This window comes from Rhinolophus sinicus, chromosome 7 (genome assembly GCF_057876585.1).
Source record: "Rhinolophus sinicus isolate RSI-liver-muscle chromosome 7, RSI-T2T, whole genome shotgun sequence".
In the NCBI taxonomy this organism is placed as follows: domain Eukaryota; kingdom Metazoa; phylum Chordata; class Mammalia; order Chiroptera; family Rhinolophidae; genus Rhinolophus; species Rhinolophus sinicus.
In genome coordinates, this window is record NC_142507.1 from 46,683,333 (window position 1) to 46,708,150 (window position 24,818).

The following is a 24,818-nucleotide window of genomic DNA, read 5'->3' on the forward strand; positions in this document are numbered from 1 at the left end:
TAAAACTGTGGTTTACTGTATTCTGGGGAGAGTATGTATATAAAAAAATCCCAGGAAACCCTTACGCTCTACTCAGTCAATTTTTTTTTCAGACACAGTCAATTTTAACATTATACCGTGCTCTCTCAATTCCTGTAGCTTTATTGCTTCCCTTATCTAGAAATCCCTGAATTCCTGTGGCTAGAGGCTGAGAAACTGATCTATTATTACTTTTTTGAAGAGCCAACTTTTTAAAGTTTATCGAAGTTTTTGATCGCTTTCTGAGAGTTAAATATGTTGTTCTCTCACATCACAAGAATCAGGAATTCCCACCCAGCAAACCAATTTCATTCTATATAATGCATATACCAGAAGCACACAGATCACACACGAATATGCTATCAGCCAGCACACATGGGCATTCACTCAAGGGGTCCACCAGTCATGAGCCAAACATACATACATGTGCAAATGTACAATTGACAGCAAATTATTTTAGATCCTAATGTCCTTTGAATATTAAAAAATGAGACAGGAGACAGCTCCTGTGACATTTATATGAAAGCTCTAGATTGCAATTTTCATGTAGAAGTAACTTCATATCACATCTCGTGAGTTTCGTATCGCACAGCAGAGGACCATGCTAAATATCATGCCAAAGATCTGAAACAGAAGAAAGCACTTTATTAATGATTTTCAAATGATAAAAATTGATAAGAAGGTCAGCAAACTGCCTGCATATCTAACTCAAATTAACCAAATAATTATAACCAATAATACTGACATTTTTATATGTGCTGCTTAATTATGCCAACTGGTTAAAGACTTCCATATTAACTTTGCTTCAAATGCATTCCTACTTTATTATTGTTAAAAAAAATAACAAGGCTCTACTTTAAGAAAAGGGCTCTATTTCTAGCTTATAGCACAGTTCTTAATAATTGTAAAAGACTCATAATACACTACTGGTTTTGGCATTTTATATTTCAGGGTAATCCCAGATCTCTTATATATTTATTTTGAAAATTGTTTATAACCACTAGTTGTTTATGCTTGTGTTCTAAGCAGTTTTGTATTGTTGGAAAAGCTTTGAGTTTTTGCAACAGTGACCATATTAATATTAAAAGTGGAGTATGTCTTCATTCCTGGTCCATGTTTAAGTATAAATGATGCTTCACTCTTCAACTCAATAGTTTTACCAAAGCATAAACTGATGTGTTTGAGCTATGCTATTACTGATGTCTTCTAGCTCTTGGGTACTTTTTTGAGAAGTCAAATACTTGGCAAAATCAATAGCCACTTATATGGTTGGAATAGAATGTTACCAACAGATCGTCTTGTCCTCAATCATGCCCCCCACAATTTTGCAGAACCTGTGGAATGCTATCTGTGGGCACAATGTCGGTAAACTACTGTCAGTGTTTATTTAAAGAAATCAGTACCATCACTCTCGGGTCTCTCCTCAATGCCATCCTGCATCAGACTAGGATTTATAAATACTAAATTAAAGAGGACATGTATTTATCAGTAATTTCAGAAGGGAAGAGGTAGACTTCAGTAAGGGGATAGCCAGGAGGAGGGCTCCAAGCTTCTAAGTGACAGAACTCAGGACAAGTGTGTGGCAGGGGAGACACCTAATGGACATTTGGTTAACCGATTACACTTAGGAAGAAAGGAATTAAAGGAGAAACTCTGGGGTGCCCATTCAAGAGGGCCAACAGAGGGCAGTCCCCAAGGTTGTAAGGTTGGATGCAACCCCTACTTTATCTGGGTTGAACTCTGAAGGGATCCCCTCAGAGAGAAACTTTCCCAGTCTCATCCTGCCACTGTCACGAGTCAGGGGTGACCGCTTCTAGGATGCTTATGAATGGAGACTATAGAATTGTGAGGAAGATCTGTTGATACTTCTATTATACAAAACTTCTGCCTCAGAATGGCTGTCAGGCTCGCCCCAGAGCAGGTGGGGAGGGCCTGAGTATGGTATTGTCCCTGGATTGGGAGGTACCTCAGCATAGTGTTTGCACCCCCTGCCCCACCCCTCTGTATTCTAAATACAGAAAAAAGGAAAGATGGCTTTTGTGTCCCCTTGCAATTCCCACTGCCGCTGCCTTAGCTTAGGCCATGAATTAATCTACATAGAGGGCTGGACGGTAAGTACTGCCTTAGCATTAGCTAAGATCACTCAACCCCTGGACAATGGAAATCACCTCTTTACTGGCCCTACCTCGCTCCAATCTTGCTTCCCTCCAACTTGAGCTCCTGGCTGTACCACAGGTCCTTCTAGCCCTCCGGGGCTCCCCTTTCTCTACCTTAAGGGTGAAACCCAACCTCTCAAAAGAACACACAAAAACCTCAGTTATGTGGCCCCTCACACCCTCCACTGTCCGTGTCATCTCTTGCTTGATACCCCTCCCGCCCCCATCGATTCTTGCACACTCTTTTTTTGTCCTTTACAAGTACTGAGCCAGCTCCGGGCCCTGGGTGCACTCTGCGTCACCGTTTTGCATACGCTATTCCCTTTGCCGGGATTCTGGGTGTGGGAATACACAGATTATACACAGAGCTGGCTTTTATTAATCACTATGTTTCAGACACTTCCTATACATTCATTTCGACCAATACTTTATATGTATTGTCCCGTTTCATCTTTACAGCAATCTTAGGAGGTTGGTACATTAAAATCCTCATTTTACAGGTGAAGAAATGGAGACATAGAGAAATGAAGAAGCTTTATCCTGATCCCAGCGCTTGTGAGTACGGAAGCTAGAGGTGAATCCAGACATTGCGCTGTCTGCCTCTGCCAATCATGGGTGAGAGAGATTAACCGATGCATTACTTTACAGTTCTAACAGTAGGAAGAGACCCAGAATTGAAAATCACTTGTCTAATGTAAGCGTGGTGGCTTTGAAATGGGAAGTTATTGTAACGATAAACTCAAGGTCATCATTAGGTTAAAGTTGAAATTTGTATCGTGTTTTAGAGAACTAAGTATTATTAATGTAGTGTCTAATTAGCTTTGTTCTTAGAAGATGTCCTGCTAACAAATGCCTTTGTCTTTTAGGAGAAATCTCTCCCAAGATACTGCCATCACACTTGAAGAGAAATAAAATGCAAAGGTTCAAGCCTTCTTACAGGACACAAAAGGTATGTTCTGGAACTCTCTCACCGTAAGACCTGCAATTCCAATACCGACAATCCCCATGAGCTGGAGCTTGGCACTGATGACGGTCTCAATTTCATCAATGCAATTCTGATTTGGAAAAAAAAAGTCAGGAATAACAACTGATGGTACAATTGTCCCCCACCCCCACCTCCACGGTACATGTTCTAAGACCCCCAGTGGATGCCTGAAACCACGGATAGTCCCGAATCCTATATACACTGTTTTTTTCTATACATACACACACACCTTTTCACTTAAAGGAAGCACTTCACAGCTTCTCTTTGGCATATCTGAATTGCCAGCATTACTAACTCTTGCACTTTGGGACCATTATTGAGTAAAATAAGGGTCACTTGAATACAAGCACAGGGACACAGCGACAGTTGATCTGATAACCGAGAGGGCTACTAAGTGGACAAAGGATGCTTCCTTCACGTGCCAGGCAGGACAGAGTGGGGCAGCGCGAGATTTCGTCACGCAATTCAGAATGGCGTGCAATTTAAAACATACGAATTGGTTTATTTCTGTGATTTTCCATTTCATATTTTTGGACCGTGTTTGACCACGAGTAACTGAAATGGAGAGAGAAGGCATGGATACGGGGGGAATGACTGTATGTGTGACTCATCACCCTGACCAGTCCTTTCTCTTCTCTACAGAGCATCCTGTGAGAGTTCATCCATGTCAGCTTCTGCCTGTATTTAAACCATTCCTCTTAGATAGCATCATTTTGATAACCTCAAAGCAAAAATGTAGTTTGAGGGAAAAAAAAATACAATCCTCTCCTTTTGGTGAAATTTTCCTATGTAGGCCAATGGCTACTTCAGAATCATGGCTGGAGGAAGCTATTCTGGGAACTGAGGCATTTAAAAATGTGGGGCCTCTTCTTACTTTCAGCAAATAAAAGTAAGTAAAATATCCCTTTGCTTTCATATTATCATTTGTAGTTTAAAAGGCTTTCTGTCCAATTTACTATGCAAAGTAGGCATTACCTACCATGTTTCCCCAAAATAAAACCTAACCGGAAAATAAGCCCTAGCATGATTTTTCAGGATGACACCCCCTGAACAGAAGCCCTAATGCGTCTTTTGGAGCAAACCTTAATATAAGACCCAGTCTTATTTTCGGGGAAACACGGTAGTAAGAAGCTAAAAAGTCTGTACAGGTTCAAATTAAATGAAGGAAAGCCAAGTATAGGGAGCTACAGGGCCATTCTCTTCCATGGTGGCTGAGCTGGGTGGGTTCCTATCCTTTCATCTGTGCCCCATAGAGACATGTGCAAGGCAGGGTCAAAGACCTTCACAAATGGAGGGAATTTGAACAGGGAGCAGATAGGTCACTGCAATTGTAATTAGTTTCTTTAGCTTCTATTTGAGGTCCTCTCAAGTACAGAGGTTGGCGCTCAATCCAATCCTGTCCCCAGGCTGCCCAGCTTATCACTTGTCAGCTCCCTCTGATAACCACATAAGCTCTGTGAAACCCTTACCATTACCCTCATGTCTCCTATCACACTTCCTTCATTCATCATTCATTCATTCAAACGTTTCTCGAGCATCAACCTTGCATCAGCCACTGGAACGGCGTGGAGGCTCTGAAGATTGTAAGACATGGTTTCTTTTGCCCTCAGGGAGCTCACAGTTCAGAGAAAGACAGAGACCCACAAAAAATAATTACCATCCATTCTGGTAAAAGTTTGAGAAGCACCAGATTGTTTCTCCCTTACTTACTGAAGGAAATGGGAGTCAACCTATAGAAATTCTTCCAACCTTCCTCTTTTTTTACCTATAAACTTTACATGCTCCATTCACTCAATGCCAGGCACTGTCGAAGGTCATGAGTGGGCAAACTGAACCAGACAGCATGGCTCTTTCTTTCTCTCTCATTCAAGGCAAAGCAGTGCCCTTCTCTGTTGAGAGAACCCCTTCACCAGCTCTGGATCTCATTCCCTCTCAGCGTCTCAGGAAGCCTGTGCTGTCACTTCTCTTTTTTCCTTCCTATACATTCACCGGCCCCTTTTCTATGACATTCCCACTCATCATACAGACACATGCTCACGGTTTTCAGTGTAAAACAAAAAAATCCCTTCTAACCCTGCCCTCCTCTGGCTCTGCCCACATCCCCTTTCTTTCACAGCCAACTTTTTTATGTGAAAAATAAACTAACCAAATATGTATTGGTTTACTTAGTTATAAAAGGAATATGGGCTTATTGTTGAAATTTGGAAAATGGATGTAAAAAAAAAAAAAGAAAATAAGAAACATTTGTTCTCCTACCACTAAAGATAATCACTAACATTTTTTGGTGTGTTTTTAAATGCAAAGACACACACTTAATTCATGCTTGATATAAGCTTTTTAAACTTAACATTAAACTTCAAAAACATCTTTTTTCATTAAAAATTCTTTGAAATGGTGACTCTTAGTGGCGGGGAAACACTTTGCCATATGGTAGTACATAATTTATTAATTATTTACATAATTTATTAATTATCCCTATTGTAACATGTTAATGGCATATCCAGGATTGTGTTCTTAGGAATAACACCGCAGTGACTACCCCGACACAAAAGTCTGTCCACACCTCTGATTTCTTTTCTGTAAAATAAAATTGAGAAGTGGAATTCCTGGATCAAAGGGTATGAACACACTTCACCTATTAGTCTTATATACTCATCCTGACTTCTAAACATTTTGTACCAGTGTCTCTGAAAATGCTCATTTCACATCATTTTTACCAATACTATATATTGTTATTTAGAAAAAAAAAAGTCTGGCCAATTTCATAGGTTAAAAAATGGCATCTCTTTATTTTAATCTGCTATTCTTTTTAACAATTACATGAATTGCCTATATTTTTATGTGTTTAACGGTAACTTGGATTTTGTCTTTTCTGAACTCTCTTTTCCTGTCCTTAGCGCAAAGCCAAGCTATTTGAAAGGGTGCCCTCCCTCCTTACATCTCATTTCATGCAGCTTGGGCTCTGTCCTCACACTGCTCCTGACAAGTCACCAGTTACTTTTTAAATGCTCAAACCTGTCAGCTTTTTAGTAGACACTCGTGGGCTTTTAGTTCCCCACACAAACCATCTCCTATCCTGCTTCTGTGTTGTTGCTTATGGTGGTCCCTCTGCAGGCAGGTCGGCCCCTACCCGCTCCTGCCCACTGTTTGCTTAATTACTTCTCACCCTTGAAGATTTAGCTGAAACATCACTATTCCCCAGGTCCCTCCAGCCTCCGGCCTCACCTCAGTGCACACTGCACTTTATCCATTTCTGTGTTCACGTCTGTATTAGACGGCAGTTCCTTGCGAGTAGAGACTTTGTGTCATTCATCTGTGTTTCTGCAGTGCTTGGCACAAGGTAGGCGGTCAGTACATGTAGAACCGACCTCAATGGCAGCACCTGGCCCTGGGGACCATTCCCTCCTCCCACCGTGGGTCTCCTCACTTGTGTCTGCCCGCTCTTCCTAGTTTCCTTATTTGGCGGTTCTTCCCCTGCCCATCTTTAAATGTTATTGCTCCCCCGAGTATTCTCCTTGTCCTTTTCTTCTAAACCGAATGGATCAAATTTAATCTACAGCTTTAAGATTCCCAAACCTCTCTCCTGAGCCACAAACCAGATTTTCCAACTGCCTATTGGGCGTTTCCACTTGGAAGTTCCACTGGCTCCTCAAAAATCACCGTGTTAAACACTGACCTCACTTTCTTTTCTCTGAAACATGCTCCTCTATTCCTCAGCTCAATAAATGATACTATCATCTGTCCAAATGGTGAAGCCAGAATCCCAGCAGTGGATTCCTCCTTCATTTCTCATGTCTCACTGGTCCCCAGGTCCTGCAGATTTTGTGTTCTAAATGGCCTTGCCCTCTCCATTCCTGCTGCTCAGCCCAGCTTGTTACCGGTTAACGTCTCTTGCCTGACAGCGAGGAGAGCAGCCTTCCCAACCGGTCTCCGTGGCTCCAGGCACACATTTCCCATCAGTCCTCCGTGTTGCTACTGCAGCAAACTCAGGAAAACGCAAATGCCATCCCACAGTCCACCGTCAATGGTTTCCTAAGCATCAGCGTGAAGTCTAGACGTCTGGCTCCACAAGAGTATTCGAGGCCCTTCAAGAACAGGTCCCTCCTCTTCAAAGGACTCATTTCGGTAGGGACCAGGGCTTTGAGCCACAACCCGTTGGCAGCACTTTCCTGGATGCAACTGCCTTCTCTTGCCTCCATGCCTGTGTCCTATCTCCTCTACCTGGAAAACTCATTCTCTTGTTTGCTTGCTGGACTCCTGTTCATCCCTCAAAATTCTTCCTAAGAATCACTAAGGGGAGCCTCCTGTGAACCCTCCCGTGGCCCTGGCTGAGCCTGCTGTGCGCCCTCTAGGGGCCCTTCCACTTGTGCTACCACGTGGGGTAATGGCGCCCCTGCTGGATGGCGAGCCCTCGGAGGGCAGTGGCTGTCCTTATTCATTTCATCCAACTCAGAAGGACTTGGTAAGTGTTCAGAGGGTGATTCACAACACCAGCTGGGATTAAAGTCTCATCCATCCCTTCATGGCTGATACCTCAAGCATGATACCATTGTCCCCACATTCTCACATTTTCCTCTGTATTTCCCACACTGTACCTGTGCTTTCCCCAAGCAGGGCACTGAAACCACATGGCAAGTGTCACTGACGATCTTTTAAGTGCCAATCCAACAAATTATTCCCTGCCCTCACTTCCTCGTCCTCTTCCCAGCATTTGATTGTATTATGGACAAACCATTTCCTCCCTTTTTTCCCAGATGCCACTGTCACCGGACTCTTGCTGACTCCAACTCCTCCTTCACAGTCTCGTTCTGGCTTCTCGTCCTCAGCTTCCTCCTTAATTGACAGTGTCCCCTTCCACGCCTATGGTGGCAGCTGTCACCAATGTGTTGGGATTCCTCCACCTGAGTCTTCAGCGTAGATGACGAGTAAGTCCCACAGGCACGGAAAGTGCAAGCTTGACCAGAGCTGAAGCTGTCATCTGTCCCCAGGACCTGCTCCTTTCCCTGTACTCACCTGGCTCAATGAGTGGAGTCTCTACCCACCGTTCTGCCCACGCAGAAGCTGAGGTCTCAGCTTCCCTTACCTCCACACTCATGCCCAACAAGTTGCCCAGGCCTGTTCATTCCACCCTCTGAACACCTCTGAATCTGTTGCTTCCTCTCCCTACCCACAGTAGTGACTTGCTCTCGCCCCTCATTTACGTGACCTCCCTCCATTAGTCTCTAACCTTCTCTTCTCTAACCAGGCACACCCAACAGCCTAAATATTCTTTCCACAATGCAAAACTTATGTTAATATTCTGCGCTTCCCCAAGCTTCCAAGTGTGAAATCATGCCTCCACTTGCCTCTCCAAAAATGTCCCTCACCATTCCCTCTGGACTCCCTGCTCTCCTGCAGTCCTGGAGGGTCACACTGCCAAGGCCTCTGTCCCTGCCGCTCTCTGGGCCTGGAATGGCCTTCCTTTGTCAAAACTCAGCTCAGGGATCCCATCCTCTGTGAGGCTTTCCTAAGTCCGCTGCATCTCCACTGTACTCCGTCCAGAGTTCCGGAGTAGCACCACCTGCCTTGCCCAGTCTGCAGAGCCACTGAGGCAGGGACCGTGTGCTTTTCCTCTTAGAGTCCTCATAGCCTGGCACAGTGCCTGACACATAGCACTTAATAATGGAACATGTATTAGTGCTGTGACCCCCATGCAGAGGCATGGGGCAACATTCTCGGGGTGCACACCTCTGGCCCTGGTGACCTTCATGAATGCCATAGCACTTGCATCATTCCCTAGGGTGCTGGGAGACTGGGACTCGGCACTGCTTCGCCAGAGAATAACGCCAGGGCATAGAAGGCACTGGGAGAGGGCCTTCTAGAATCAATCACCCCCTCCATCCAAAGGGCAAGAATCAACTTACACTCCAGGCAAGACAGGACCCCTGCGAGAGAAGCTCACCTTGTGTCCTTGTCCTAGAAGCTCCTTTGGGCATGTGGGCTGGACCAGTTCAGAGCTCTCTTTTCCGCAGCACTGAAACTAGAGAGTCAGAAAGAGCTTTGAGGACACGGGAGGGAGAAGCAGCAGCTGCAAGTCTGGGCACCCCTGCTAAGGGCTGGGGGTGCCGTGGCAGAAAAGCAGCTACGCAGCCCCGTCACCGCAACCCAAACCGCCATTTCTGGAAAGAGAGCAAAGAGTCACATAATTGTGCTAGCAAAATAAGAAAATGACTTCTCTAAAGTTGTCTGAGTTTTATGATGGGAAGTGACACAAGGCAACCCAAACAAGGCAAGGAGTTAATTGACAGTGTCTGTGTAAACTGCTGTTTTTTAGACAGAATTTGGGCCTTGAGAGTTTTTCTTTCAGCCTGGGAATTAATTTAACCTGCGGAGAAGCTGAAGTTTTTATGAGCTTCAGGAAAGGCTCTTTAACTGTGGCCAGTCTGGGTTGGAGGGGAAAAGTGACTGCAGTAAACTCCAGGGGCTAAAAAACCAGGGCATGAAGACTGGGCAGCAAACAGGTATCCTACCTCAGTGCCGGCCCTCCAGAGACAAAGGAGCCTGTGTGCTGCCTGATGTCCCTGGTGCAGCTGGGGCGGAACAGGATAAATAGCTGGCACCTCCCAGGACACCCCGTGACAGCCTAGAACTGGGCGACCTGAAAACACTTGGCAGGAGCCCGTAGCACTTTCTCCGTATCACAGCGGTTAAGAAATCAGGACCACTCTGGCTTGGCTCGTCTCCTCCGTTCGCTTTCCTTGATTAACTGCGTGTAACTCTGAGCTCTGCTCTGTCGGCACATTCCCACAGGACATTCCCGGAGAAAGGGAGCGTGGCTGACTCACGCTGCACCCCTTCCTTTTACACACGAGGGAGCTGAGTGACTATCAGGAGGCGAGAAACTTGCTCAAGGTCACAGAGCTGTCCAGAGGCAGAGCTGCAGCTGCAAAGAGCTTTTCAGGGTTGTCTCGTTATCCCACGATGCCACTCTGGGAGAGAACCCGATATTTACTGGGGCTGTTTTCTTGCAGTTCTTGTTTGTACTACTGTGTCTCTTTGGGGCCCATGTCCTGACGTCCCCTCATGAACTCTGTGTGTTAGGCCTCTTTCTCTCCCAGGTCCTATACATGACGCAAACTGTGGCTGCCATGAGGGCTGAAATAGAGCCTCCCTGAATTTATTCTTATTTTTAATCCAGGTGAGCAGAAAGAACCCGGTTCATGGATCCTCTTTAGAAGATGCGATATTACAGGAAGAAGGAAAGTTACTTACTGTTGAGTGGAAGGTAATGAGAGTCCCATTTCCCTTTTCCCTGTCTTTAAGGTAGTCATTGTACGCTTCTTCATACATGGTCTGAACATGTCGTATAGCCTGAGAAAAATACCAGAAAAACCAAGGGGACAATGAGTGGGAAGTTGCAAATGTTTGCCTCTCATCAAAGCAAACCCGCTCTTCCTTACCCTTCAAAAATATGGCCTTTCCATACGTTTATCTGTATTTAAAGATAATTCTGCATAAATGGAACAGATTCTAGATTCTGGAGTTTCTAAGATACTTTTGAAGATGGAAGGCTAGAGTAACCAAGAACAATTTCCATAGACTGGAGAGATTCCTTAGAGTGGACATTCTCACACCTGAATGGACATCAGCGTGAACCGGACCCCAGATTTGTGGCCCCACTCAGTTTGTACAGCCAGGGCTGGGAGCTATGCATTCTCTGTGCCCCACTGGTTCAGTGTACTCAAGTCTTTTCATGACATGGTTTGAAAGGTGTTCTTGACCAAAGAAAACCATTTCAGTACTCAAATATCACATGAAACATGGAGAATGCTTTTACTAGTATGAAGACAGGCGACCCCAAATCCATAGAGATGTCAAAAAATCCTAAGATCTAATTTGTTTAACCTACAAATATAATCAGCTACTTTAGAAAATCCAAATGGAGGTGATATTTACTTTACATATTCACCATTTTTTAAAATCTAAAATAAATTCATAAACACAATATTGACTGCACATGAATTTATGTGAAACACAGTAAACTTAAGATTCCATTCTTCCTCCTGTTCCTTTTCCCTCCTCTCTTTCCCAAAGTGGGTTTTAACCTTCTGAAACGGCCACTCACTCTCTGAGTTCTCCTGATGACCTATTCTGGACACCTACAGTTTGAGCAGAAATCAAAATAAACTAGCTTTACCAGCAAAGAGATCAGGCTTTAGTCTTTGAGGCCAACCCCTCAGGACAAAAGACAGTCACAGGATGAGAATGCACATTCTTCCCCCCCCCCCCCCTCATGTCTGCAGTCAAACCTCTACCCCATTTCAAATGGAACAATCTTCTACTAGAGATCCTTTAAAATGAAATAACCGACCCCTTCATAAATCTAATGAAAGCTATGAGGTATGTCCCCAGAAAAACGTGTACATACTCATATACACATATGCTTAGTTCTGTACAATACTTCTAGGTTAAGAAGTTCTCTGTAAATGATAATTGTGGGGGTTACTTGGTTTTGTCATATCATGGGTAGCAATATCCCCATATCTTATGCCATAAAGAGAACACTGTAACCATCATAAAAATAAATTGTAAGTAATTTTTACTTACTACATCCTTGCCTATAAAAGCAAACACTCCAGTGGTTACTTCAGCAGCAAATATCACCAGTAGGCAGGTGAAAAACTGCAGAGAGAAAATACTTCATTAATGCAATACCTTTCCATTTATTTAGCCTCTTTGAAAAACATTGGGGAAGGTTATTACTTCAAATTAACCTAACAGGAAGCATTTGCCCCTTAATCGCCTTGTAGTTTGTTTATTCATTCATTCACTCATTAATTCATTCGGCAATTGTTTATTGAGCATTTCCTTTGTGCTAGGTACTGTCCTTGGTGCTGGCTCTACAGTGGTGAATAAGGTAAGATCCCCATGTCTCTGCTACCAGGGACCTCATATTAGCAAGGAGGAGATATGATAAATGAATAAAGCAATAAAAATGTTGAATAAGATTATTTCAGATAGTGATATAAAAATCCCACCACCTAGAACTGTGCCTGCACCTACGTGTTCAATGAACACTTGGTGAACAAAGGAGGTTCTATAAAGACACAAAATAAGACCAGGAGGTGGAGAATGGCTGGTGCGGCCTGGCTTTGGGGAAGGTGTGATCTGACTGCACAGCCTGGAAGGCTTCTCTGAGGAGAGGGACTGAGGCGAAGCTGCCTTCTGGCTAGATTTCTGTTTCGGTCTGTTGGGTCTGCTCTGATCTAACTCAGTTCAGGGATAAAAGGACAGAGAGCTGCTCAGCCACAGTGGAAAGAGACGGAATGGAGGGCTGAGGAAATGAGTTTGCAACTGTACATAGCAAAACCCAAAGACGGCAATGACGAAGGAGAGGCTGCCCAATGAAGCTGCTGTTTCTGACTCCTCGTGGAGAAATATGAAAACGTCCTCTCCTCCTGCCCCTCTTCTTCCTTCTCCTGGTTTCCCTTAGGCCACACTGGCATGGGCTGCACGCACGGCACTGAACTGAAATTATTTCATTTTTTAAGCAACAGAGGCTGCTTGTTAAAATAAGCACAAGACGGGTGTGGTTTAAGGTACTGATCTCCAACAGCAATGCTTTTCTTGTAGATGACAGCACTTCCCTGGCTATTAGGAACCTGTCCGCTGCCTCAGTCGCTGTGGAATATTATTTTTAAAAGAACAATCATAATTGCCCCTTAACAATTATTAGGCACTTTTCCTCCCCAAACATCTTTACACGAATGACCTCATTCCTTCCACTCCTGCCCACACACACTTTCATAAGAGGCAGGGAGAAAGATAACATGAATCTTGTGCAAGTGAGAAAGGGAGAGGGAGTGAGTGCCAAGGTCTCGGTGGGTCGGAGGCTCAGCTGGCACTGGAGGCCAGACGTCGGGCTCCCTTCAGGCCAGTCCCCCCTCCTTTCCCCACTGGTGCCCCACTTACCGATCCCAGCACACACTGCGACTCCCGCATGGCCCCACAGCACCCGAAGAAGCCCACTGCCATCATCAGGGCCCCTGCTCCGACCAGCACGTACAGCCCTGTGGGAAGAGGGCAGAGGGGACGCTGACCACCCAGCTGGCTCTCCCCCCAGCACAGAGCTTCTGCCACAGGCTCCTCGGCCCCCCCCCCGCCCCCCCCCACACACCACTGCTCCAAGGGCCCCGCAGGGTGGGGCATTCAGTAGTTAGTGATACAATGGGTGACCTTGTCGAAGGCTTGCTGAGCCTTCACTCACCCACTTTAATCTGCACGAGGATCCTGAGAGGTAGAGGCTAAGTTATCCCCGATGCACAAAGAAAGCCCCAGCTTACAGAGGTGAGGGGACCCTCATGTCACATGCCCAGCAGGGATTGGAAACCTCACCTGGCGCTCTCGCACTGCCCCGGCTCATTATCACCTCACAGACCTCCTCTCTGCCAGGCTCTTACCGGTCAGATTCCCACCACCCCTGGAAAGTGGGTGTTACTACCATGCATGTGAAATTGATGAAATTAGTCCAGCTGCGGTCAGGAGCCAGTGCCAGAGCTGGGACACAAACCCACACCTCCCAGGAGCCCCTGGGCCTGTCTCTCATGGTGCTCTGGAACTGATGGCTGTCTCTGTCTCGTGAGAAGCCACGAGGACAAAGTGTCTGGGAGGGAAAGGGGGCTGATGATACGCCCAGGCACAGATGGGGAAGCAGGGAGAGGGGCGGACCCAGGGGGGGCTTTTGGTTAAGGAGAGGGGGGAGGACCCAGAGATAAGGCAATAAGGTGTGTGTGCATTATAGACTTTGGAGGGCAACGCCATATACACTGGACAGATGGGAGGCTGTTATAAGAACAGCCACTGAGGGGAGGTGAGACGGTAATATACACCAAATGACGTTAGTAATGCAACATTTGCGACATTTATTAAGGGCCTATTTTATCCACACGCTGTTCTCAGCATGTAGCACAGATTTATTAATTTAATCTTCATGAAGGAGGCATCACATTATTATCTCCATTTTTTAGACAGAGGAACTGGGCCCCGAAAGGTTAAGCAATTTGCCAGAGACCATAGAGCTGGGATAAAAACACCCATCTGCCTTTCAAGCCAGCTTGTCACCATGGCCCTGTCCTGCCTCTCCAGCAATAATAGTGGCCTTAATTCGGGTGGTAGTTTCACGTACCACGGAAGTCAAGCGACAGAGAAAGAAAAGGGCAGAAATGTTCTTGTTCGGAGAGAACTACAGCCAAGTCTTTCCTTGCTTCCTTCTCTGATCCCCAGATAAGTTAGAACACAATACAAGGCCTGGCACTTGACTTGCTTAGAATAATGTGAGTGGCCTCTATTTTATTTTTTTGCGTTTTATTCACATGAGTCACCTGGAAACCACTCCCATTCACCCGGAGGGTGGGGATCTGGGTCCCTCCCTCTGTGGGGAAACCCTGAGCCTGGCCCGCGGGGTGCCTCTAGGGGGCCCTCCAGGTGGTTTGTGGGGGCAGCAGGCAAGGCTGCTCTGCTTCCTGTTCTGCCCAGACTGTTCTCAGGGCCCGTTTCTGGGACGGGGAAGCCCTGGGTTCTGCAGTCCTGAGGCAGGTATTTATTTATTTCCTGCTCTGGCGACTCTGCCACTTCCTTCCTTTGCCATTTCTCTAAAAGAGCTATTTCACAGGGGAATGGATGGGGTAAGGAAAGAAAGGATTCCATATTTAAAATAATACTATCATTGTTCCCACTGCCTAAACATCTTATTGTTTTAAAAATTCTCTTTATTTTTCAAAACTCTTTCTATCATTTCATTGGCTCCTCGAAACAACCCCATTCGGTAAGGCAAGTGTTAGATTTCTGTTTTCCTCCTGGGGGTCAGGGAGGCAAGGTGGCTCCAGGCAGGACACCCAGGCCTGGAGCCCCATTCCCTCCCCACCGAGACAGGCCATAGGGCAGCCGGCAACACCACCTCACTCAGCTCCCTCACAGACCGTCTCACGGGTGGCCCACCTTATTATATAGATCTCCTGCTCACAACGGTCATCACCTCCCCACTGCTACATGACACCAGGACCCCCTGGGCCCTTAGCCTACATTCTAGCCACGTGGGAATTCACCAGGCTCTGACCCTACCTGCTCTTTTCCATTTTGTGTATTTGCAGGTTCTCATATATACTATGTCTTTCTCTGTAGATGTTAAGTGCACAGACAAACCTCATTCACCCTGCCTGGACTGTCCAGGACAAGGCAGAATTCCCAGTGTTGTTGGATGAGAGGATTAAGAAAGAGCAAGTCAAAGCTGAGGTTCTGGCTGTCTGCCATCGCCCATCTTGGCTTAGAGATGCATTCTGAGAAAACACCTCAGCAAACGTCCAAGAAGCGACCACAGGGCTGGGATCTCCCAAGGTCAAGCAGATGAGGACATGGCTGCACACCTGAGGAAGGGAAGAGGGGTGCTCCTGAGGAGGCAATGGACAGAGGGACGGGGCCCGAGGAGGACAGGACTGCTCCCCACAGCGACTCAGTCCCTCAGGCAACAATCCTTTCTGAACAATCCCTTTCTGAAATAATTTGCTTATTTGTACAATCTTCCATTCCTAGGCTTTCAGAATCCCAGAGCTCACAACAAAATACCCTGAAACTGCCCAAGCGGAGTAGCTCCAAACCCTGAGGCCTCTTCTTAGCAAACCTCTGTGTGGACTCGTGGGCCGCGTGACTCAGCCCAACGCACAATGAGCCCTGCTGGAGGGAGCTGAAGGGAAAACTGCAAGTAATTCTACAAGTGGCAACATCCCACAGGCCTCCTGAATCCAGTTCCCAATCTGGTTGTAGTTCTCAGCATACCATAAGGCCACTGTGGCTTCCAGGTGCCTTATCCTTTTCTGATTTGACCCTCAAATACAGCTGCTGAATGAACACATTGATGGAGTGTCGCATTTCAATTCCAAGATGGCTTCTGTAGAGCCCTCTCCCTCCCACCCAACTTGTGTGACAAGTGTCTGACCTATTTCCCAATTCCCCATGCTTTCCGAGCCCTAGTTCCCTCATTTTGAAAAAAAGAAAACACTTTGATAATTGCATTTTTTCACATCTGGGTCTTGTGATGGCAGCGGTCTCCAGGTGACCTGCTACCAGCAATTCCCTGACGATGCCATTGCTTGTTTCTCAGGTTTTCGCGTCTTCTTTTTCAGTTAAAGCATCATTTCAGGTAACACAGAAAGGAGACAGCAATCTCCTAAAAGCTTTGTCTCATTTTAAAACGCATCTCCCCACACACACCCTTTAGTGACCAGATAGTGGCACGATCATCAATTTCAGTGGCTTTTTGGCAGCAGATGGTTTCACATTTCCAGCTATTGACCATTTTTCATCTAAAAACATTTTTTTCTATGCCTCTGTGCAACTCTGCCTTCCTCCCCGCTTGCGCTGGATGTATATAACGACACCTGTATCCAGAATATTGGATGGCACTCAGGTTATGGGGAAGGGAAAGTGTCGGGTGCCCTGAAATAACAACAGCTATCAGTTATTGAGTACTGTTGTGAGAGCTTAACGTGTATTAGTCACGGAGTCATTTAACACAGCATAACCACCACCATTTCCGGGTGCCCTGCCTGCTCTCTGCAGCCTCTGAACTGTGCACTTGGCAGGAACCTGCCCCGAGATCATAAGCAGAGCTACCCACTGTTCTCTCATTCTGACTCCCTGGCGTACGAACCACGCCTTCATCTTTCCTTCTTGTGTTCTCCCACGCCACCCACGGCCTGACTCTCCCCTCAGCCTGCCCTCATGACTGTAATACCTGCAGCTAATACGTATCCAGGGCTCACTGCACAGCAGGTACTGTGCTGAAGCACATGCCTATGTTAAATCCTCTCCTCCTCACCTCGTCCTACGAGGTACGCAGATTTCACAGCTGAGGAATCAGGCACAGAGAAGTTCAGTCATTTCCCTAAGGTTTCATAACTCGTAAGGGGCAAAACTGGAACCGAACCAGGGGTCTGCTCCTAGGTGCACAGCCTAACTCCTATGCTTACACTTTTAGCAGGAACTCAGAAGAAGGGTGACTCTCTTAGCTTGAAAGCTGTTAATTTTGCAATCTGTAAATGCCAGGAGGTTTCTTTTGCTTCTTCCTTGAGCGGATCTGTCCTTGATGGTTTCTGAGGTTTCCTCTGAAAGTACAGGGCTGGGAGCCAGTAATCCAGGCCCACCAATGGTGGCTTTAGGTTTTTAATCCGCGATATGGCCATCATGACGTACTCTAACTTATAACAATGCATTTTTTTTTTTTTTTTATAAAATTGTCTCAATGATGTAAACTACAGCCCATCTCTTTTCTGCAGCTACCACGACTCTCAGGTACAACTGGAAACCAGGAAGTAAAAAAATCTTACCAGAGTGAGTCAGAGTATCTAAAAAGGCAAGCCAGCCCCTCAACATCCAGCACTGGAACACTTTCCTTACTCCTAACAGCCAGCCACAATCAAAGCCAGGCTCCGCAACTGAAAGCAGCAGGGAGAGACAGCTACAGCCCTCAGCGTGTGATGCTGGAGCGCCAACCGGCTGCTGTGTATGTGGGCAACCCCGTCATGGAGAAATCCTGCTAAGGCCCCTGCTCAGACATGACTTAATGTGCTGGAGCACACACCTTCTCTCCAGTCTTCCAAGGGCTGAGGACATCGCTCCCTGGTCCGCACTCCTGGAAAGAAGACCCTCATGGTGTGTGTCCCTCCAAGAGGCAGCCCAAGACACAGACCGTAACAAGAAGCCAGAGAGGCAGGTTGGTGGAATTTGGAAGACACTGGGGGCTCCTCTCCCCAGTTCACTGAAAAATGAAAGTGGAGCGGTTTAGGACACAGCAGGTCGCCCAAGCTTTTCTTGCCACTAGGACCATTGTTGCCAGGTCCTCCTTTCTCCTTGTTAGCCACCAGTGGACACAGGTGCCCTGCATCAGCCTCCAGGCCTCGCAGGGACTCAGAGGCCCTTGAGAAGAGGCGGCCGGTGGCCGGCAGTCTCACTACCTCACTCTGTCCTTATTTCCGACTCCCCTCACAGCTGGATCCTCTCACCCTGTCCCCTGGCTGAGAAGCTGTGTCCAGATCTTTATCACAAGAAGGGACTTCCTCTCCATCACCAATGAGGATCCCAGAAAGGAAAGCATCCCCCCAAAGATGGAAGGATTTCTCCTCCAATGTGAGGCAGTCTGCCCAGAAGCAGGTCCCTCTCAGGGATGGGACTTTAGGCTGAGGCCCTATTTCTTTAAGAGCCACTTGAATGTGCCAAGCCTGTCCACCAACACTCTTTAACAAAGGGACGATAAGAGTTTAATGGGCTGATTGCCCTGGAACCTATTCTGAAAAGAAAATACACAGATCAGTGAACGATACCCTATGATGTGAAGTTTTCCAAAAACTGGGCCTGCTTCTTTTTTAAAGTCCTACGTATGACCTCACTGTTCATTATGCAAGTCCCTAAATATGCATCCTGGCACTTTTTTCTTCTTGTTTTATTTCTAGAGAGCAGGTATCTTTCCTATTTGGAAAATTATTTATTGAGGAATGCAATAATTTCTATGAGCATGCATTTTGTTCTACTTATTTATATTATAGGAAAGGGAGAAAAGGTCCCTGACTTCTCAAGGACTATTTTTCTTGTTGCCACCACCCAAAGAGGCAGCATGGGGGAAACACAACAAGCACAGGCCTGGGTATCAGCAGATCTGGGCTGTAGGCTGAACCCCACGTAGAAGAGCTGCAGAACCACAGCTGGCAGCCCACTCCCCGCTGCTTCCCACTCGGGCTCTTTATTTCCTTATCCTGCTTGGTGCTGAGACTCTATGATAACCCACCTCCCTGAACTTGGAGCACTGACCACGAGTGTCTTCACCACCAGCCACTTCAAGGGCCGACATAGAGAGGGGAGGTGTGGCTGAGCAAGAACTAAGGGTGTGCAAACCCACATCCTGCCCCAGGTCACCAAGAACAAGCAAGAAGGAGTCGGGCCCTGCTGTGTGGACCGTTGTTTTCCCTACCCAGAATTCACCTCCTCCTCTTCTTTATCAGAGAAGTGATAAAGTTTCCACTCTCGGTCCATGTGGTCTGGGAGAGCCGACTTGCCTCAGCTCCAAGGCAGGCGTGAAGCCCAGACTTCAGCCCACAAGCCCATCTCGACCAGCTGGCCACAATGACTGGTTTGGGAATGGGCACTGGACCCAAGATGGCCAAAGAGAGCGAAGCTCAGGACTTTGGTCGGACTTCTGTCGCCAGGGTTACTTGGGTGATGGTGCTTGCCGCTGTGGGCAGCCATTTTATTACATCTAGAGAAAACCTGCCCAGAATGGAGCCAAAGGAAAGCAGAGCTGAGAGATGGCCACAGACCGGATTCCATTACATCACTTGCATCCCTGAGACCAGTACTAATCCTGGACTTTTCATGTATGTGAGTCAAGACATTTCTGTATCGCTCAAGACAGTTTGGGTCAAGTTTCTGTGATATGCAATGAAAGGAGTTCTGACAGATATGTCCATAAACCTGTGACATTTCTTGCATCTCGGACAGTTCACATTGCTTTAAATTCAGTTAGAAAAAGGGATCAGGAGTGTTTGCATAGAGCTAGTCACCCCCTATTCAATATAGGACTCTCCCAAATAGATAGGAGACCCCATTCTGACTTTGCCAAGTAGTGATACATTAAGTAACGATATAGAGTTCACGTTCCTCTGTGGACGTCTGCTCAGCTTCTCTGATTTATTACATCGTTAAAAGGTTTTCTTATGTTGGACCCAAATCTACACCTGTGGTATCACTGTCAGCACTTTGTTTCTGGAGCCAAGCAGAGGCTGCTCCCCAGACTGGCTCCCAGCCTCAGTTCTGCATACCCACCCCTCTCTCTGCCCGAGAGGGACCCCTGACTTCTGCAGTCCACGTTTCCATCTCAAAATCGTGGCTTATTACTTCTAGGCTTGTCTCTGTCTATTACTCATATCTTTTGTCGTTTTGATTTCTTCTGTCCCCGAGTTTAATAATATTGTTTACTAATGCTTAATAATTATGTTTCTTGTCTTTCTGTCCCTGTCGTCACAATTCCTACCGCAACCACCATGGGTCCTGCCCTTATGTCTAACTGTCTCGATAATCTAGCATGTTTATGTTTTCTATCCTGTGACGCCCTCTCATTCCACGGCTGCCAGATTAATCTCTTTAAAATGCAGTGCAGGTCATACCCTCCCTTAAAACCTAGTTTACCCTTCTCCTCCTTACCAAATTAACTAACCCTAACATTCAAAGCTCTCTCTTCTTGTGCTCCCACCCTCCCCGATATTTGTAATCTTACTTCCCACCGAGCCCCAACCCTTTACACTCCAGTAAGTGCCCACTTGCTCATCGCTGCCCAGTGGAGCTGCCTTGTGCAATCTTGCCCACAGCCTCTGCGGCCTCCATTCTCCCTCCTTTCCACCGATTACAGGCCAGTCTTTCAAACCTAACTCCAGGCCTCCTTGCCTCACCAGTCAGAATTATCCTGGTGCACCCACGGCAAACACCACCTAACTGGCATTTGGTTACACACTAATTTCCATTAGAATTTAAGTTATTACGTCTGTGAGTGTTTCCAAATAGATTGCAAGTCACATGGGGCAAGTCCAGCGTTCTCATCCTTTTTCATGGATGAGAACAGCCCAGGACTCTAGATGCGGGCTAATGTATATCCATGGATGGGCTCTATGTTTTCCCAAAGGGGCGAGCCTACAAAAAAAGGGAAAGAATAGAGACATCCCTGCTTGAATGCTCAAGCATGTTTGCATGAAACTGAATCTTAAAATCCCCAAAGTAAAATAACCATGGAGAGATTTTTAGACAGCCAGATGTTTATTATCACTGGGAGGGAGACAGCCTCTCTTACATGTTTTTTCACATAACCCAGGTCTTTGTGGTCTTTTAAAATGGTTTTTCTTTACTACGGCTCAAAATTTCCAATTTAAGTTCAGAAATTACATTGCAGACATTTAAGTCTTTCAACCTCAAACTTGGTGGTGAGGTGGGCAGGCGGCTGGGTTGAAGGAGAATGTCTGACTGAAACCGAGCTGACCGATGTTTCTCCATGTTTTAGTTCCACATCAGGTGGACTCCGCCCCACGTACCTGAGGGCACGAATGCAGCTTTTGACGGAAAGTCCTGAGAGTCACACCCGAGGAAGGTGAGATAAATAGGGTTCTGGTGCAAACCCAATACACAGCGTGTGAAAAGGAGACAGACTGAGGAAGTGCCAAAACCCTGAACGTCAAGAGGCCTGCGTTTTAGGGGCAAAAAACTTCCACTGTTTTATTGGGACTGAACGCATGGTAAGACCTTGAGTAACTACAGAATTCAGAGGCGGGAGAGAAAATAATGGTCACCCTGAGAAGCAGTTGTAAATGGTTGGGAGGAGCTAGACTATGACGACTGCCGATCAGCCGGAACTGCCACAGACAGGGGGAAGGATGGTAGCTGCCTGCTACCTTTTCAGAGTCATGAGTCAGGCTCTCCGTAAGTCGGTCAATCTGGAACCTACCCGTCCTGCAAGGCCCCATTCAAGCACCCCTCCATCTCGAGGCTTGTCCCCCCCAGCCTGCACCGTTGTTGCTCGTGCTTAACTCCGTGGTCACATCTGTACCTCCCCTTAGCACTTAACGTATGTGTGTGATTGTCGTTTGCAATCGATTATTGTCTATGTCTGGAGAGGCACGAATCCCATGCAAATAGGATTCAACATTTGCTGAGTTGTGACTATGTGAAGATGGAGTTAGCAATCGCAGGGAATATTGATGAGGTAAGCAGGTGCTGGAACATCAGCACAATGAGGGAAAATGCATTCCTTCTCGTACCCTCCCCTGACTGTTCTTGTGAGTCCCCGGGTGGGGGGGCTCGCAGCCTCCCGCGGGTGGGGGGGCTCGCAGGCTCCCGCAGGTGGTGTACCCAAGGACAGGCTGGGCTTTGTGCTGGGCACGTGGGGCCTGCCCTGGGCTAGGGGTGTGCTTCTGAGGAGGTTTTCAGAGCTAGGGGTTCCTCAAGGCACAATATGCTACATGTGCATGTTAGCTCTGGGATGGAAGGGTGGGTACCCCCTGGAAACCATGTCGGGGGGCGGGGAGGGGAGGGAAAGAAGAGCATCGCAGTGTTAAGTACGGTGGCAGGTTCCTCTGCTTCTTCCTTGTAACAAAACTCCAATTTTGTCTAAGTGTCAGAGGCCCACTGGGCAGCCTGGACCACATCCCAGGCCTAGGGCGACTCCCAGCTGGTCAGAGGTAGTCAGGGGGACTGTTCTTGGCCACAACTGCTTCGGGCATGGACACCGTGCAGTTCTGGCCGATACACCGAGGGGAAAGTCTGCTGGGGAACTCGTAGCAAAGGTGTTATTCGTGCCTGAAAACGGACGCTATGAGGCGATGCTTCCTTTTCTCTCCTTCGGATGTGACTGTGGGGATATGATGCTTGGAGCCACTGCAGCTCTCTTGTAATCCTGCGGGGACATGGCTGAGGTTGTCCCGAGGATGGCGAGTAGCCACACGGGAAGTGCCTGGGTCCTGAACTAATTCTGGAGACTCCTCAATTCTACACTTCTTTGACCACATTTCATTAATTTTGATGTCTACCAGGGGTGCCAAAAACATGTATACACATGACTTATATTCATCTTCTGTTACTGGCATATATTGAGTACTACAATTTTAATACAGTTTTTTTCTTTCTTAAAACATGTATACATTTTTTGGCACCTTCTGTATATGTATATATATATATATATATATATATATAATATATGTGTTATATATTATATATATATTACATTTTAACATTTCTAAAGTTAGGATGCATATTTTATGGTGTGTTAATTACATTGGCAGCATTTCTTCCTTTCTCGGTGGAACTTAAAATCATGGGGTGTTTACAAAAGACTGCATCTAAGATTTGATGAAACGTGGGATTCCTTATTGCTATCCGTCGTGTCGTAGGTTTTCTGTCACTTTTCTCTAAAAGTTTCCTCACTGATATGGCTGCTCTCCTCACAGGACGGGGCGGTGTGGGAAGGGCGTTTGGAAGAGAAGGTAACACAGCTGGGAGCGGCCTTTCCTGAGGACAGGTTGGCTCTGACGGGGGCCTGGAGTCCGGTCCCTCCTGGGAAGTAGCTCTGCTCTTCTTGGGGTTTGGAGCAAACGATCTGTGCAGGATCCTGCTTCTCCCCCGGCACAGAGATGGCCGTGAGCCACCGATGCGTGCGCTGTAGCTGGCATGCATCTATAACGGCCAGTCCCATGGGGCAGCACCTATACTGGCAAGGACCTTGGACTTTTTGCTGTCTAGGGTCCAGGAGCACTTAGCTGCAGAATGAGAAAAGGCAGCAGCAGAAGATGAGAGTAGATCAAGGGAGAACGAGCAGCCCCTGCTTATCACAGCGTCGCAGAATTGGAGGCTGCACCCTGCTCCACACTCCTCGCCTCTTTCCTGGGTGGGCTATTGCCCCTTGTCCACCCACTGAAGCCTCTTCCCTAGGGCAGTCCTGCCCTCCCCACCCTCACTCCCTCCTCCTCCCTCCCTCCCTGCCATCCGTCCCCTGCCCTCCTAGACCCCTAGTCATGGAGGGGCTGAGATTAGCACCTCTAAACCTTGAGATGTCCCTTCACTTTGAATTATGTTTTCCTCACAGACCTTTTAAAACACAAGACCACAGAATAAAACCCTGACTCTGCAGGGCCCCAGTTACGCAGATGGATGAGTGAATAACCAACTTTGTGGTGACTCGCTTCATTCAGGTTGAAGAAGGGAGTGTCTAATTACTTGGAAATTAATTGCAGTTATATTCTGGGCTTCTTTTCATGAAGCGGCTGAGACAAGTGCCATGGGCCAGCCTTCCAGCACTGGTCTCCCTTGACTTTGGAGAGCAGATGAACCAGGGGAGGGGCAGTCAGGGGACGGGTGGCAGGGCCCTCTCCTGCCTGGACCACAGCCTCCCCCCACCCAGGGCCAAGTGGCATCTCGGGGGTCGCAGGCTTCTTCTCTGACCTTCCTCTCTGTCCCTGCCCATCCAAGCCTCTGGGGCAGCCCTAGCTAAAGCTTAGGGAAGCTGACATCACTCACCCACGTAGAAATACTCTGGGGACTTGTCCTCTGATGAGAAATCCTTCATGGAACCTCCGAACCGAAACCATAGTCCAAAGGCAATGACAGCCGACCCTGCCAGCTGAAAGGTCAAAAACACAGCTTTACAATGACAGCAGGGGAACGTGTGCACAGCCCCGGAGTGGGGGGTGGGGGGCGGCGGCTGGGATGCTGAGGTCTGGAAGGGCATAACACATTTCGTGGGGGGGGGGGGCGAAATGATGTGCTCAGAGCCCCTCTGTGTCCCTGATGTGATGCTAAAACTGGAGTTTCCTGGTTCCAAGCTCAGAGCTCTTCCCATCCCCCCAGCCTGCCCTGGGCTATGGGAGGTGTCCCACAAAGAACTTTCCGGTAGCAGTTGCCCTGGAAGGCATCTGTGCCCTGCCTTTCTCTCCCCTGCTGGGCACTCTGGACCACCTAACCACAGCAAGAGGAAACTGTGTTTCAGTCACCAGGTCACCAAGTGCAGGATGAACGCCAAGACCTGGGGGAAACCCGCTTTGCTAAATTCGAAGAAAACACACCAGCCTCAGACCTGCCCACACCTTGTGTGTGCTCAG

The 24,818-nt window shown here is 47.1% G+C and overlaps 1 protein-coding gene across 2 annotated transcripts in view; it reads right to left on the bottom strand.

Annotated features, from left to right (window-relative positions):
• Positions 1–517: 517 nt before the first annotated feature.
• The window catches only part of TSPAN2 (tetraspanin 2), a 38,288-nt gene continuing 13,987 nt past the window's right edge, over positions 518–24,818 (bottom strand). The window contains exons 2-8 of one of the 2 annotated variants that reach the window (XM_019730341.3): positions 24,238–24,340; positions 13,111–13,208; positions 11,746–11,820; positions 10,411–10,509; positions 9,101–9,178; positions 3,146–3,229; positions 518–642 (exon numbers count right to left, since the gene is read on the bottom strand). In XM_019730341.3, the coding sequence (XP_019585900.1) occupies positions 577–642; positions 3,146–3,229; positions 9,101–9,178; positions 10,411–10,509; positions 11,746–11,820; positions 13,111–13,208; positions 24,238–24,340 (603 nt within the window). In that variant the 3' untranslated portion in view covers positions 518–576. The remainder of the gene's footprint in view (positions 643–3,145; positions 3,230–9,100; positions 9,179–10,410; positions 10,510–11,745; positions 11,821–13,110; positions 13,209–24,237; positions 24,341–24,818) is intronic. The other variant, XM_019730340.3, reaches the window with a different exon arrangement.